The sequence below is a fragment of the Notothenia rossii genome, assembly GCF_949606895.1.
Source record: "Notothenia rossii genome assembly, chromosome: 10".
NCBI lineage: Eukaryota > Metazoa > Chordata > Actinopteri > Perciformes > Nototheniidae > Notothenia > Notothenia rossii.
This window is the reverse complement of record NC_136908.1, coordinates 1,544,292-1,561,308: the sequence shown is the minus strand read 5'-3', so window position 1 is coordinate 1,561,308 and position 17,017 is coordinate 1,544,292. Positions and strand designations below refer to the sequence as shown.

The window sequence follows — 17,017 nt, the reverse complement described above, 5'->3', positions numbered from 1 at the left end:
CTGTTAAATAAAGCTCTTCTGACCTTAGCTGGCATGTGGGTATATATTAATGCTGCCCATTATGGGCACAAGCTATTAACACCCATTTATTAATGATATGTTTTAAATGTGAGTGTTTCCTATCCCCTAAACCTCCAGGGATGTTCACAGTTTAATACTGGCAACTTCTTATTATGCGAAATACGAAAACGTCTTTTAAAACTACAACTCCCAGTAGAGACGTGCCATAGATAGAGAACATGTTGCGAAACACAATAGCCAGCATGTGTAGTTCTGGGGACGGGGTGGGGGAGGGGGGGACGCGGTGGACCCGTTCAAATCCAGTTTTGGACAGTCTGCCGTGGTTCCATCCCATTTCAATTGCTGTTCGACGCTCGGCGTAACCCTCGGAGCACACTCTCCAATCACAGAGCTTGAGGACTATCACAGGTTTGTCCAGCGAAGCGAAGAGAATACTTACTTCCGAGTGTAATATTCTCTAAAGCAAATTAGCTCCTCCGACCCTCGGTCCTGACGGACTCCAACTTGTGTTTATTAATCAAACAAATAAATAAATAAACACAAGGATAATTATGTGTTATTGTTGAGTAAATGGAGAATTGCACAGGGGAAAATAACGTATGCCACAATTTTAGATGCGAATTTTGTTAAACTAATAGGTTTGCGCTGTGGACCAACACTATAAATTGACGGGGAAGGGGGTAGCAATAAAGATAACACCATTAAACAGTTAAACAACATAACATAAATAATATCGATAGCAGCGTCCCTAGCAACCACCTTGGTAAGAATGACAACGTTGTATGGACACAATTTCCTGAAGTAATCTTCGTAATAACTAGCAAACTAAAGATCATGTACATCCACTGCACACATAATCTGAAATAACAACTCATATTTCTCGCATCAAATGACATCAAAACGCATTTTAATGGCCAAACTAACTTTAAAATAGGCAGTTTCCACCGAGAATAAAACGAAGTTCGGCCATGTTTTTTTTTTCTGTAGGGAGAAATTTGAAGATCACGTGACATAGACGCCAGCCATTGGAATGAATGGAATGCAGTTGGAGGTCAACCAATCACAGAGCTTGAGAACTAATCACGGGGTTTGTCAAACAGAGCACATGGTGTAGTCCTAAACGATAGCTGGGGATTCTGGGTAGTGTAGTGTCTTCTGCCATCCTTTACTCCGAAAAAATATTTGTTTCTCCGAATCAAAGGGGAAAAATACAAAAGCATTGCACACAATTTAAACCAATCAATGTTGTGTAATTAACAAGGATAATCTGGTGTTTTTTAGTCGATGAGTAATGCAGATATTACTGTAAAATCAATCGACAGTAAGGGGAATACTTACTTCTGGGTGTACAATTCTCCGTTATCCAATGGGAATGGACGCTCACATTGCCTTTAAGGGCAGCCGACACAAACAAATGCCGTGCTTCCATGAGCGTCAAATCCCGCCGCAGATGGGAATACATTGCAATCAGTTGAAAGCTATTTGCGTTCCTTTATGAAGCTGAAGGAGCCTAGGAGCGTCACAACTGCACGCCACGGGACCCTGACCAAGCGTCGCTCCTGGACGATTATTGAGTGAGAGTGTGTTGCACATTTTCACTAGTATTTTCGGTTATGGGAAAGTTCCAAACATTAACCAAAACAAATAATTTTTTTCTGTAAAATATTTGTAAACAACAATCCGTTTCATAAACTAGACAAATTAAAGTAATGAAAAAACATGGTTGTGCTTTGTGGTACCTCAACTCAACTTTTAGGGCCTTAGTTCCTCTACACATGACGCACTTCTTATTTTCCAACGTAAAGAACAAAAAGACTCACGTGCAGATATGCAGTGTGGTCCTACTATTCCCAGGAGAAGCAGAAACAGCAACATCTTGATCTCACGAGGCTTTCTGTGTGAAAGGTTCTTTATCCCCAGAAACACAGCCGTCCTTTCTGCAGAGCGGGATGTCAATGAGAGAGACACACACAGAAGAGAGGTAACACCAGCTCCTCTGAGCCAATGAGAATTCAGTCTGAGCGTCGCGTCACTTGTTGCTGGTAAATCGGGCTCACTCAGGTTGTGTATCGAAAGTGAAGGCAAGGCAAGTTTATTTATAGAGCACATTTCAACACAAGGCAATTCTAAGTGCTTTACAAAAATGAAAATGCACATTAGTTAAGTTTAATTTGTCTTTTCTCGGACTTTCTAGGAGTGAAAGCTGATCTTGTGCTGCCTGAGTGAGAAGATGCAGACATGCTTTATTCTGCTGTCTCTGTCCTCGTGCTGCTCACACACACTGTAGGATCACACACTGGGTTCTTTATCTGATTCCACTGAACAGTATTTATCTCATCCTACTCTAGAACACAGTTCACTTTAATCTACATCTGACTTGCACCATAGCGTCCCGTGCTCCATTCTCTTGCACTATTTGGTTTCTTTAAGGTGCGGAAATATGATAAATATTATTATTAATCTTCTGGGATGTAACAGTGAGCTACAGATCAGACACTCTGCAGTCTGGGGGGGGGACAGTAGGGTCTCACTGCTTTGTGTGCCTTTGACTTCAGAGTGAGTGATGTGAGAGTGTGTTATTTGACACAGACCTGTGAGCTATAGAAGCATCAGCTTCTTGGAGGAGAGGTCCTCTACCAAGTCCATATCCATTGAATGATGTTCTGTATGTGTACGTATGTGAAGGTGTTGTGGTTCAGTGCAGCTCTCTGCACACATCAGGCCTTCTATCAGGACAAACTACATCATACAACACAAGAGTTTCCAGATCTGACCTCAGCGTTTGAAATGAAAGCAATAATGAATGAAAGCAAAGCAGAGAGAGAGTCAGAGAGCGTCTGGACATCGACCTGTGAACGCTGAGCAGTGCTTCTACCAGAGAAACGTAACACCTGTTGATGTTTGAACACCTGACGCTGTGTTTCACTTTGTTTCAGCTGTTTCTACTTCAACCCTCAACAGGAGTGAGAGCTGTTCTCTCTCTCTCTCCCTGAAAACAGCAGCTAATGATTGACAGGTTTCTCTGAGCCCTATGTTACTGTGTGTCTCTTCCCCTACCTGTCTGTCCGGTGAGCCTCTCTCAGGTGATCTCAATCTTTGCTTTTGAGTCATTAAAATATACCTTTTGGTTTTGCAAATCAGTTTCCTCTTTGTTATTTAATCTTTTGTTTCCTCCCTTTACCCCCAGACTATCAGGGAGCACCCTCCCATCTTTACACTCACAGACAAAAACGAATATGTTGTGTTATAGAAAAGTAAAAGCTACTTTCATCTTTTGAATGTGGTTCCTAGTTTTCTCAGAGCTCTGAAGATGTATTATAATACTTGTCTTTGTTCGACTTACTCCTTATTACCTTTTGTTTCAAAAATGTTTAAATGCTTTTGTTTCCAAATTAAAGAAATAATCTTCAAGATCAATACATGTAATTGTGGAGGATTGGGATCATCTGGTAGACATGTTGTAGTTTACAGATGACAAACAGTTGATTGCGTAAGTAATGGAGATGGAGCTGCGACACAAAGAAAGGTCACAGCAGTAACGCTCTGAAGCTCCAACACAGAATGAGGCAGTGCGGAAGAACATCAGGTGGAGAGGAAGGAGAAGACTTTCTACTCCACTTCAATCATCTGACACTTTAAGGTACTTTAAAGATTCAGATCACAGAATATAAATCAACAAATAATTGATTTTGTGTTTGAGTTTAGATACAATTATATTGATCCATCTGTCGGTCTGTTATCACGCAGGGGCGGTTCTAGGGGGGGCAGGGGGGGCCAGTGCCCCCATAACACTGACCTCTGACCCCCGTGGCCCCCCTAAAAAACGAAAAGGGAAAAAAGTGAAAAAAATGAAAAATATATGATTTATTTCACGATTTATTGAATGACGGAATAGGCGGAACTAACGTTATTCGTCATTCTAGTCGGACCCATTAGAGCGGTGCACTAAGGACCCATTAGAGCGGTGCACTCACTTTCACTGTCAAAACAAACACTTTTCATCTCGGATCATCAGAGGCTGCTGCATCCAAGAAAGACTGATTGAAACCTACGTTTCGAGAGACTACCACGATAATTGAAGGTGAGTTAAACTATTGTATCTGTGTAATTGTAGATGTAAAGTAGAGATGTAACTGTTCATTGCCTTTATTTTTATATAAATATGATATGGTGTTAGTGCAAAAATTGTACGATAACTTAAGCTGAAGCTAACAGTTATAACTATAAGATCTATCTGAAATAAATAAGTGTACTGAAACAAATACCAATCACTCTATTGCATTGTTTTCTTATGCGCAATTACTTCATACTGTCTAGTTCTCTTTTTCGTCCTGCATTTATTTTGCCCCCGTCAGAAAATAACTGGCCCCCCAGTGGTCCCCCCAGTCAAAACCGCCACTGTTATCACGTCTTTCTGGTGATTAGTGAGCGATGTGTTCTTGGTTCAATAAACAGGGAGGAGGCAGAGCTGGGGAGGGCGACACCTAGTGGTGAGAAGAGCTTCAATTATTAGTTATTATTAGATGGATAAGTAAAAGCCTCTCTGAAGAACCAGCACCTTACCGTGGTAGAGAGGTTTGTGTGCCCTGATGAACCTGGGGGCTGTGTTGTCGGGAACCTTGTGTTCCTGGTAGGGTCACCCATGGCAAATTGGTCTCAGGCAAGGGGCCAGACTAAGATTGGTTCACTAGACCTCATGAAAGACGACACACGAAGTGAGGATACCCGGCCCGGAGGAAGCCCGGGGTCCCCTTCTGGAGCCAGGCCCAGAAGGAGGACTCGTCGGCGAGCGCCTGGTGGCCGGGCTTGCCACGGAGCCCGGCCGGGCACAGCCCGAAAAGGCAACGTGGGCAATACCTCCGCTTCTCCGTCCCGCGGGCCCACCACCTACGGGAAACAGCGATGGGGTCGGGTGCGCTGCCAGAAAGGTGGCAGTGAAGGCAGAGGGTCTCGACGGACCAGACCCGGGCAACAGAAGCTGGCTTTGGGGACGTGGAACGTCACCTCTCTGGGGGGGAAGGAGTCGGAGCTTGTGCGGGAGGTGGAGCGTTACCAGTTGGATCTGGTTGGGCTCACCTCTACGCACAGCGTTGGCTCTGGAACCTTACTTCTGGATAGGGGTTGGACTCTATTCTTCTCCGGAGTTGCTCAAGGTGTGAGGCGCCGGGCGGGTGTGGGGATACTCACAAGTCCCCGGTTGGGTGCTTCGTTGTTGGAGTTTACCCCAGTGGACGAGAGGCTCGCCTCCCTACGCCTGCGGGTTATGGGGGGGAAAACTCTGACTGTTGTGTGTGCTTATGCACCCAACAGCAGTTCAGAGTATACGGCCTTCTTGGAGACCCTGGAAAGAGTCCTGTATGGGGCTCCTGAAGGGGACTCTTTAATCTTGCTGGGAGACTTCAACGCACATGTGGGCAATGATGGAGACACTTGGAGGGGAGTGATTGGGAGGAACGGCCCCCCTGATCTGAACCGGAGTGGTGGTTTGTTACTGGACTTCTGTGCTAGTCATGGATTGGCCATAACAAACACCATGTTTGAACATAAGGATGCTCATAAGTGTACGTGGTACCAGAGCACCCTAGGCACACGGCATCCATTGCACGTCTGTCCGTCCTGGGAGAGGGATCCCTCCTCTGTTGCTCTCCCTGAGGTTTCTCCCATTTTTCCCTTTAAACTGTGGGTTTTCTCTGGAAGTTTTTCCTTGTACGATGTGAGGGTCTAAGGACAGAGGGTGTCGTATTGTCATACTGATATTCTGTACAAACTGTGAAGTCCACTGAGACAAATGTAACATTTGTGATATTGGGCTATATAAATAAACATTGATTGAGTGATTGATAGGCAGAAGGTCCATGATCGATTTCGTTATCGTATCATCGGACCTGAGGCCGTATGTTTTGGACATTTGGGTAAAGAGAGGGGCGGAGTTGTCAACTGATCACCATCTGGTGGTGAGTTGGGTCGAGTGGCGGGGAAGCCTCTGGATAGACCTGGTAAGCCCAAACGTGTAGTTCGGGTGAACTGGGAACGTCTGGAGCAGGCCCCAGTTCAGGAGGCCTTCAACTCACACCTCCGGCGGAGCTTTTCGGGCATCCCTGTGGAGGTTGGGGACATTGAACCAGAGTCGTCGGTGTTCAAAGCCTCTATTGCCGAAGCCGCGGCGGGGAGCTGTGGTCTCAAGGTCCTAGGTGCCTCAAGGGGCGGTAACCCTCGAACCTCCTGGTGGACACTGGTGGTCAGGGAAGCCGTCCGACTGAAGAAGGAAGCCTTCAGGGATTTATTATCCCGGGGGACTCCCGAGGCAGTTGCAAGATACCGACAGGCCCGAAGGGCAGCAGCCTCAGCCGTGGCCGAGGCAAAGCAGCGGGTGTGGGAGAAGTTCGGAGAAGACATGGAAAAGGACTTTCGGGCGGCACCAAAGTTGTTCTGGAAAACTGTCCGACACCTCAGGAGGGGGAAGCAGGGAACCATCCAAGCTGTGTACAGTAAGGATGGGACGTTGTTGACCTCAACTGATGGAGTGTTAGGGCGTTGGAAGGAGCACTTTGAGGAACTCCTGAACCCGACAACTCCGCCCTCTATGTTAGAGGCAGAGCTGGAGTATGACGGGGGATCGACACCAATCTCCCGGGGGGAGGTCACTGAGGTCGTCAAACAACTCCACAGTGGCAAAGCCCCGGGGGTGGATGAGATCTGCCCAGAAATGCTGAAGGCTCTGGGTGTTGAGGGACTGTCATGGTTGACACGTCTCATCAACGTTACGTGGAAGTCGGAAACAGTACCGAAGGAGTGGCAGACCGGGGTGGTGGTTCCCCTTTTTAAAAAGGGGGATCAGAGGGTGTGTGCCAATTACAGAGGCATCACACTACTCAGCCTCCCCGGGAAAGTTCACTCTAAGGTACTCCAAAGGAGGGTCAGGCCGATTGTCGAACCTCAGATTGAGGAGGAACAATGCGGATTCCGTCCTGGTCGTGGAACGACGGATCAGCTTTTTACTCTCGCAAGGATCCTGGAGGGGGCCTGGGAGTACGTTCATCCAGTCTACATGTGTTTTGTAGACTTGGAGAAGGCGTATGACCGGGTTCCCAGGGAGTCACTGTGGGAGGTGCTGCGAGAGTATGGGGTGAGGGGGTCTCTACTCAGGGCCATCCAATCTCTCTACTCCCAAAGCGAGAGCTGTGTCCGGGTCCTCGGCAGTAAGTCGGACCCATTTCAGGTGAGGGTTGGCCTCCGCCAGGGCTGTGCTTTGTCACCAATCCTGTTTGTAATAGACATGGATGGGATTTCGAGGCGTAGTCGTGAGGGGGGGGGGGGGGGGGGTCTGCAGTTTGGTGGACTAAGGATTGCACCACTGCTTTTTGCAGAGGATGTGGTTCTGATGGCTTCATCGGTCTGCGACCTTCAGCACTCACTGGATCGGTTCGCAACCGAGTGTGAAGCGGCTGGGATGAGGATCAGCACCTCCAAATCTGAGGCCATGGTTCTCAGCAGGAAACCGATGGACTGTCCACTCCAAGTATGGAATGAGTCCTTACCCCAAGTGAAGGAGTTCAAGTATCTCGGGGCAGAGACGCGGGAAGGTATTTTGAGTGGGGGTGCTGAGGCGCTGGACTCCAGTGAACACGGGCGCTATAGAGCGCGCACAAAAGCGCGAGCACCAAGGGCGCTACAGTGGAATTTTCTACTGCAACACTCCCCACACACAAACACACAGTAAACCCGCGACTGTTACAATGAAGGCTTAATAATCAGCTCACGGCATATAGGCAGGGGTATTGTATTTCATAACTGTTTTTCCTTTATTCTCTTCTTTTTTTTTTATAACTATAATGATCATATGAAGGTGTGCCGCGGAAATAATCTTTTTAATAATTTGTGACCAAACCGTTTGAGACCCACTGAGATAACTTAGACTAAAGTTAACTATCTAAACACTCAGAGAGTCCTTTAGCTCACCTGAGCCTCTCAGTCTGAGAGGAGAGCTCTCCTCCAGCTTGTTGTGGAACAAACAGCTCCGTATGTCCGTTAGTGCAGCTAGCTAACCAGGTGCTAACAACACGGTCCCTGCTGGCACCGGTCTCGGTCTCTCTGTCTCTCTCTCTCTCTCTCTCTTCTCTCTCTCTCTCTCTCTCTTCTCTCTCTCTCTCTCTCACTAAATGCGCTATTTCCACACACACAGAGAGCCAAGCTTGAATGACACAAGCACACTTTTATTTCCATGCAACTCTCTGATTGGTCTGGTGACTTGCCTCTGTTGCATTCACTGAACACAGGAAATTACAGTCCTGCCGTCCTCTCTAGTGTCATGATGAGGTTCACGTAAAGCACGGTTAATGTATTATATTATTGCACCGCCTGCCTGCCGCTAGGGGGTGCTGCAGCGCCCTCAGAACCCCCCTTCCCGCGCCCATGTCTCGGGGTCTTGTTCTCGAGTGAGGGAACAATGGAGCGTGAGATGGGTCGGAGAATCGGAGCAGCGGGAGCGGTACTGCAGTCTCTTTACCGCACCGTTGTGACGAAAAGGGAGCTGAGCCAGAAGGCAAAGCTCTCTGTCTACCGGGCCATTTCCCTTCCTACCCTCACCTATGGTCATGAAGGATGGGTCATGACCGAAAGAACGAGATCGCGGGTACAAGCGGCCGAGATGGGTTTTCTCCGCAGGGTGGCTGGTGTCTCCCTTAGGTATAAGGTGAGAAATTCAGTCATCCGGGAGGGACTCGGAGTTGAACCGCTCCTCCTTCGCGTCGAAAGGAGCCAGTTGAGGTGGTTCGGGCACCTAGTTAGGATGCCACCTGGGCGCCTCCCTAGGGAGGTGTTCCACGCACGTCCAGCTGGGAAGAGACCAAGGGGTAGACCTAGAACCAGGTGGAGGGATTATATCTCTTCGCTGGCCTGGGAGCGCCTTGGGATCCCCCAGTCAGAGCTGGTTGATGAGGCCAGGGAAAAGAAAGTTTGGGGCTCTCTGCTGGAACTGCTACCTCCGCGACCCGACCACGGATAAGCGGGAGAAGATGGATGGATGGATGGATGGATAAGTAAAAGGTTGAGGTACTTCTACTTTACTTGAGTATTTCAATGTTATACTACTGTGTACTTTTACTCCACTACGGTTCAGAGGTACATCATTTTGACCTGAGTTTAAGGTTCTTGGCTTTATGCAAACAAAGTAAAAACTAAATCAAGTTTAAATAGGATGGAGAATTTTCTAAGGCTCATGGGAAATGTAGTGCCATTTGACATACCATAGTTAAAAAATGTGATCTTTTGCAAACAATTTGAACTTATTTCTACGAGCGACGAATTGCTAAGCTCATCGGAAATGTAGTGCCATTAACCTTACAGTAGTGAGAACATTTATTATATTATTATTTTATATTTCAGGGCTATGAGAACAGATGAAATCTTTGGACCTGAGATTAGGGTTGTTCGCTATATGCATACAAAGTACACAACAAATAAAATAAAGTGTTCATATGAGGGAGGATTCGCTCAGGCTCATGGGAAATTTAAGTTAATTTAATTTCAAACCTTTATTTATGCAGGTGAATCCCATTGAGATCATTGATCTCTTTTTCAAGGGTGACCTGCTGCAAGTAGGTTTCACATGAATACATATAAACATAACAGAAAAACAAAAAGGACATCATACAGCATATTTAAAGCGACTACAGTTTACATAGCTAGTAACATTTACAGGTTCCAACAGTATCCGATTGGATCGCATCTATCCTTGCTTTAAAAACATTTAGTGGAACCAAATTGCTCAGCTTCCATTCCTTTTGCAGACTGTTCCAAGACAGAGGAGCTGCACATCTAAAAGCTATCTTCCCTAAGACAGTCCTAGCAGTTGGCACATGTAATAAAACCACAGCATGCAATCTCAGGCAGTAGCCACTTCGCCGTGAGATCAGGGAGCAGATGTAGGATGGAAGTTTCCCTAACATGGCTTTGTATATAAACATGTACCAGTGACTGAGCCTCCGTACAGTTAGTGAAGGCAAACCAGCCCTTGCATACAGAGTATAGTGATGGGCATGGGGCGGTTCTAGGGGGGGCCAGTGCCCCCCTAACACTGACTTTGGACCCCCCCTGTGGCCCCCCTAAAAATTAAAAATAAATTAAAAAAAGGTTTATGATTAAACAATTTCTTGGCTGACGGAATAGGCGGAAGTAATAATATTTGTCATTCTAGTCGGACCCATTAGAGCAGGGCTCTCCAACACGTCGATCACGAGCTACCGGTATCTCGCAAGCCCTCAATAGCCCCCACTTTACAAATATTTTTTTTTATTTTTTTTTAACGCAATCCGTCATCGCCACGGAGGAGCACACAGCCTCTGTGAGCGAGACAGACAGAAAGAGAGGGCACACCTTTATCTATTTAATGTGTTGTAAAAAATAAATAAATCATTCCAATGTGTACCATAGGACAGTCAAAACAAAAAAAACTGTTTGAAAGGGGAGTGATTAGTAAAATATGCATAAATAAAAAGAAAGAATGCTAACTAGGTAACATAAGATAAGAATAAACAAGTTTAAATGATTTGTTATTGGTTGTGATCATATTCTAAAGATTTTTGGATTATTGAAAAGTATACAGCTCCCTTTCATGAGTGTTGAGAGCTGTATCCATAAATTCATTTTGTGCTCAAAGTGCTCCAGATTGATGCATTTAACTTCAACATTTAAAAAAAATCTTCCCGGGGCTGCATGCCCCCGGACCGCCCTAGAGAAGGTTAGGTCCACCCCCAAATAAAGCAGATTCAAATAATTAAATTGCATACATTTTCTTTTAGTAAACACTGAAAACGGGTCCCACAAACCCAAACAGCACACAAAGGTAAGCGTATAATAATGTGTAATGAAACAAATACCAATAACTGTATTGCATTGTTTTCTTAGGTGTATGCGCAATTACTCCATACTGTCTTTGTCTTTTTCGTCCTGCATTTAATGTGCCCCTCTCAGAAAATAACTGGCCCCAGCCTGGCCCCCCCAGTCAAATTGGTCTAGAACCGCCACTGGTGATGGGTTAATGCTTTACATTTTGTCACAAATCTCAGTGCACTAGGCGGCATCTAACTTGGGCAGGTAATGCGCAGGTGCATTCATATAGATCAGATCACCATAGTCCAGTACAGGTAAAAAGGTCACAGAGACTTTTCCTGGCCTCAAAAGAGAAACAGGACTTGTTCCTGTAGAAGAAAACCTAGCTGCACCCTCAGCTTTTTAAGCAGGTTATTGACCTGAAGTTTAAAAGTGAGACAATCAGCCAGATACCAAGGTGTTTGTAACAGGTAACCACTTGAAGTTGTATTCCTTGCGTAGTTACAATATCTAAAACAGGCTCTGGTGTCTTTTTAGCTTTTGAAAAGAGCATTACCTTGGTTTTATCAACATTTAAAAGAAGCTTTAGTTCAGAGAGCTGAGTCTGAATAATGTTAAAAACAGCTTGCAATTAAAAAACAGCCTCCTTAATGGAGGGACCTGCGCAGTACATCACGGTATCGTCCGCATAAAAATGTAAGGTTGCTCCATCGACATTTTCACCTAAACTATTGATGTAGATGGAGAATAAAAGTGGACCTAAAACAGAACCTTGTGGTACACCATTTGTAATGTTTAACCACTCAGAAGACAGCCCATCAAAATGAACACATTGGGACCTTTCAGAGAGGAAGTTCACAAACCACCCCACTGCATGGCTGGATATGCCAATACTGAGTAGCCTCTGCTTTAAGATGCGATGATCGACGGTATCAAACGCTTTGGAGAAGTCAACAAATAGATCTGTACAACTCTGCTTATTATCTAAAATACTCGTAATGTCATTCACCACTTTCATTGTGGCAGTGATGGTGCTATGTTGCTTTCTGAAGCCTGACTGATGTTTAGACAGAATGTTATTTGTACATAAAAACTCCTTTATGTTCACTCACGAGGCGTTCAAGAACCTTCGCCAGAACTGACAATTTAGAGATTGGCCCATAGTCACCTAAAATAGTTGCCTCCCCTCCTTTTAGTAAAGGCAGGACATAAGCTGACTTCCATATTTTTGGAATTGTGTTTGTGCTGAGGGAGAGGTTAAAAAGAGTAGTGAGAGGAAGAGCAATAAAATCTGCAGCTATCTTTAAAAAGAAAGGTTCTACGTTGTCCGGGCCAGCCGGTTTCTTAGGATCTAGCTTACATAAGGCTTCACGAACAACATCAATAGTAAAAGGAGTAAAACTGAAAGGGTGTTCAAGGCCACATTGTTCAGAGTCACGGATTGAGGTGTTCACAGAAGCATAGTTAGTGACAGAATCAAGCAGAGAACCACAGGACACAAAATGCTCATTAAAACAATTTAACATAGTAGCCCTGTCCGATATAAAGCCAGATGCTGTGGTAAGGCACGGAGGTAGCTCATTACGGATTTCCCCAGTGGATATCGATTTTATGGCTTTCCAAAATGATTGACCCTCCCTGACAGGAGAGAGTTCTCCCTCCACCTTGTTGTTGAAAAAGCTCCTTATATCCGTTAGCTTGGCTAGCTATTACCAGATGCTAACCACAACGATCTCCGGTAGATACCCACCGGTGCGCGAGCTCTCTCTCTCGCTCGCGCACGCACACAAAATGGCTCGTGCCACACACACACAGAGCAGAGCTAGAATGAAACACAGAGACCCAGAAGTAAGCTACTTGTACTCACGAGGCCTATTATGTGTAGAATCCCTCTCGCTTTCAGGTGGTTTTGATTGTTTGTCCACACGTGGACGTTTAAGGACTAAAAAACGATAAATTGTTCACTTTGCTGTTAGCAAATAATTTGGCGCTCCAGCTAACAGGAAGTCACTCAAGTGTCACAAAGTAATTTAGATAGCCTCAATAGAGATTTTTAAGGGGCAGTTAAAGACCCACCTGTTCCGACAGGCCTTTGGGTCATCGGAGGAGGTGAGTTAGTAGCTGTCTTTTTATTGGTGTAATAATAATGATTTTTGAAGAAAAAAAAACACAGATATTTCTTGGGGGTGCTTAGGGGGTGCTTTGGCAATCCTGGGGGGTGCTTCAGCACTCTCTCCTTCTAAAAAAAATAATAAAGTAAAAAATAACGGACCCGTTTTCCTGACTTAATTTTTTTCTCATATTTTTTTCTATGTCTCTTAAGCCGCGATCCCGATACTTTTTTTTTCCGCACGAGATACTTACCCGTTATCCTGACTACTTTTTCTCTCTCTCTTTATTTATTTTTGTTCCATGTCGCTTTAGCGTCTCCGTAAATTTCATCTGAAATACGTTTAGAATTTCTCTGAAATAAATGAAATTCTTCTGAATCTTTTTTTGAATTTTTCTGAAAAAAATGTAGAATTTCTCTGAAAGAAATATTGAAATGTTCTGAAAAAAATGTAGAATTGTTCTGAAAACAAATGTAAAAAAGTTCTGATTTTTTTTTTGAATTGTTCTTAAATAGATGTAAAAGAATTCTGAAAAAAATGTAGAATTGTTCTGAAATCTTTTTAGAAATGTTCTGAAAGAAATATAGAATTGTTCTGAAATAGATGTAAAATAATTCTGAAAAAAATGTCCAACTGGTCTGAATTTCTTTTTGAATTTTTCTGAAATTAATGTAGAAATGTTCTGATTTTTTTTTAGAATTGTTCTGAAATAGATGTAAAGTAATTCTGAAAAAAATGTAGAACTGCTCTGGAAAAAATGTAGAATTGATCTGAATTTTTTTTAGAATAGTTTTGAATTTTTTCTAGAAATGCTCTGAAAAGAATGTAGAAATGATCAGAATTTTTTTTAGAAAAGTTCTGAAAAAAAATTATAATTTCTCTAATTTTTTTTTAGAAATGTTCTGAAAAAAATGTAGAAATGTTCTGGAAGAAATGTTCTGATAAAAATGTAGAATTGTTCTGAATTTGTTTTTTAAATGTTCTGAAAAAAATGTAGAAATGTTCTGAAAGAAATATAGAATTGCTCTGGAAAAAATGTAGAATTGTTTTGAATTTTCTTTAGAAATAATCTAAAAAAAATGTAGAAATCTTCTGAAAGAAATATAGAATTGCTCTGGAAAAAATGTAGAATTGTTCAGAAAAATATGTAGAAATGTTCTGAAAAAAATGTGTAGAATTGTTCTGAACGAAATATAGAATTGCTCTGGAAAGAATGTTCTGAAAAAAATGAAGAAATGTTCTAATAAAAATTTAGAATTTTTCTGAATTCTTTTTTAGAAAAGTTCTGAAAAAAAATGTCGAAATTTTCTGAAAGACATATGGAATTGTTCTGGAAAAATCTAGGATTTTTTTTCGAAATAATCTGAAAGATTTTTTGAATTGTTCTGAAAAAACGTAGAAATGTTCTGAAAGAAATATAGAATTGCTCTGGAAAAACTGTAGAAATGTTCTGATAAAAATGTATAATTTCTCTGAAATAAATGTAGAAACGCTCTGAAAGAAATGTAGAAACGTTCTGAAAGAAATATAGAATTGCTCTGGAAAAAATGTAGAAATGTTCTGATAAAAATGTATAATTTTTCTGAGATAAATGTAGAAACGTTCTGAAAGAAATATAGAATTACTCTGGAAAAAATGTAGAATTGTTTTGAATTTTTTCTAGAAATGTTCTGAAAAAATGAAGAAACGTTCTGAAAAAAATGTAGAAATGTTCTGAAAGAAATATAGAATTGTTCTTGAAAAATGTTAGAATTGTTCTGAAAAAGATGTAGACATTTTCAGAAAAAAATGTAGAATTTTTCTGAACAAAAAGGTAGAATTTTTCTAAATAAATTATAGAAATGTTCTGAAAAAAATGTAGAAATGTTCTGAAATAAATGTAGAATTTTTCTAAAACATAATGTAGATTTTTTCTGTGTTGTATGGATATTTTAGACCTGAGGTTTATCAGTTAAAAACGCTTGAGACATCTCCTATGATATAATAATGATTATTATTATTATTATTTATACGGCACATTTACAAAATGACACATCACCAGTTAAAAATACACAAGAAGTTCCCCTCAGACCAGATGTTAAGAACTTTAGAGATACATGCAGGAACCTATAAAATGTTAACGGGTTAAAGGTGGGGTAGGTACATTTCAGAAACCAGCTCGAGTGCACTAATATTTGAAAGTACACAGCCAAAAATAATCCGCCCCTTCCTTCAGACTTCCTTACAGAGAACCTCCTCCGCGAGAGCAGGCTGCAGTAACGTTACATATCAGGCAAAGCTAAACACATCTAGGTTAGCAATACTACACAGCCAAAGCAACTCCGATATTGACTCTGGTTTGACTTCTCCTAGTTTCCACTTTCTTTTTGTTCTTAATTTGCTCCGTTACATTTTTTCTTTTGCGACCAGTAGTCGATGTTGAACCTAACTCTGCCATGGTGAAAGTGGCCGCCTGTTGCTGGCGAGTCATTGAAGTACTGCTGCAATGCACGCCCAATGAGGGCACGCCCAATGAGGAAGGCTGACAGAGAGGGCGGTAACCCAATCCGTTTAGCAAACGGATTGGGTGTATTTTTACATTATTACGGCTTCCACAGATGACATTTTTTAATGAATTTTTTGTCAAAGCACTTCAGATATTCATTGCTATCGGGATGTTAAGAGCATTCCATGGAATATAACAAAAAGTGTATCTCGAGCCGGTTTCTGAAACTTACCTACCCCACCTTTAAGAGACACAAGGAGGTAAAAGTTGTGATAATACAAATAATAAATAAGACTCAAGACTAAGTGAAGCGAAGCAACAATATCAAACCCTATCAAATAAAGTAAACTTATAGGTACAACAACAACAAAAAGATAATAGTAATAAAAACATTGTGGTGATTGACATTATTCGTATTATTAGTGAGTTGACCGGACTTCCTGTTTCCCCCGGTCTTACCTTCCCGGGCTGAAAGCTGTTTACATGTTGTTCTGATGTTAAATAAAAGTCTAGCTTGTACCTTCGATACCCCGCCTCCGACTCCCGTCTCTCGGCACTACATTGGTGACCCCGACATAAGTCTCGTAGAAGGATCCGAGACTGAACCGAGCATGGCAAATAACGCCGTTTTTTTCAAACTGCCGGAGTTTTGGGATACATCTGCGGCTGCATGGTTCGCACAGGCTGAGGCTCAGTTCGCCCTCCGCGGAGTAACTGATGACGCATCACGCTATTTCCACGTCGTTTCGGCACTGGGAAGCTCCACTGCGACCCGGACGGTGGGCTTTATTACATCTCCCCCTGCCCAGGATAAATATGCAGCGTTCAAGGCTTTCCTGCTAAAGACTTTCGAGCTGTCTCGGTCGGAACGGGCCCGACGCCTGCTCGCTATTCATAGCCTGGGAGACAGCAAGCCTTCTGACCACATGGAAATGATGCTCAACCTGCTAGGTACGGAAGAACCCAATTTTTTGTTCATAGAACTGTTTCTTCGGCACATGCCGCCGCATGTTCAGACAGCGCTCGCTAACACGGCTATTACTGAGCCACGCGCTTTAGCCGAAGAAGCTGACCGGTTCTTCCTGGCCACCCAGCGTTTTACCCCTGAGGTGCTGGCCCCGACACGCAGCGGCTCCTTCCCTGGTAGAGGCATGCCACCTATCAGAAGCTCCAGGGCCGACGTCAGCGACTCCAGCCCTGGCCTGTGTCAGTACCATGCACGCTATGGGGCGAAAGCGAGGATGTGCCGTCCCCCCTGCACCTACAAGGAAACGGGAAACGCCAAGGCCTGCGCTCGGTAGTGGCCGCGAGCGTGGGCACATCCAACCGGCTCCTGTTCATCAGGGACACCCTCTCTGGTCGCAGACTCCTTTGTGACACAGGAGCCCAGCGGAGCGTCCTGCCGGCTACGGTGGAGGACGCCGCCGGTGGGGGCCACGGCGCATCTTTGACGTCCGCTAACGACACCCCTATCCGCACCTATGGCACAAAGACAGTTGACCTGTGTTTCGAGGGTCAGCGGTTTAAGTGGGATTTCATCACGGCTGACATCTCCTTCGCCCTCCTTGGC

General features: G+C 43.7%; 2 protein-coding genes across 3 annotated transcripts in view; one reads left to right on the top strand and one right to left on the bottom strand.

The window, feature by feature from the left end:
• The window catches only part of LOC307022903 (major histocompatibility complex class I-related gene protein-like), a 218,634-nt gene that overhangs the window by 6,293 nt on the left and 195,324 nt on the right, over nt 1–17,017 (bottom strand). Inside the window, exon 1 of one of the 2 annotated variants that reach the window (XM_079655821.1) lies at nt 1,842–2,002. The exons of the other annotated variant lie outside the window; for it this stretch is intronic. Coding sequence (XP_079511947.1) covers nt 1,842–1,896 — 55 coding nt within the window. The 5' untranslated portion in view covers nt 1,897–2,002. Of the gene's footprint in view, nt 1–1,841; nt 2,003–17,017 lie in introns of those variants that run through there. 2 annotated transcript variants of the gene reach the window in all.
• LOC307022910 (uncharacterized protein) overlaps nt 1–17,017 on the top strand; it is a 153,231-nt gene that overhangs the window by 119,711 nt on the left and 16,503 nt on the right. The gene's annotated exons all lie outside the window — the stretch shown is intronic.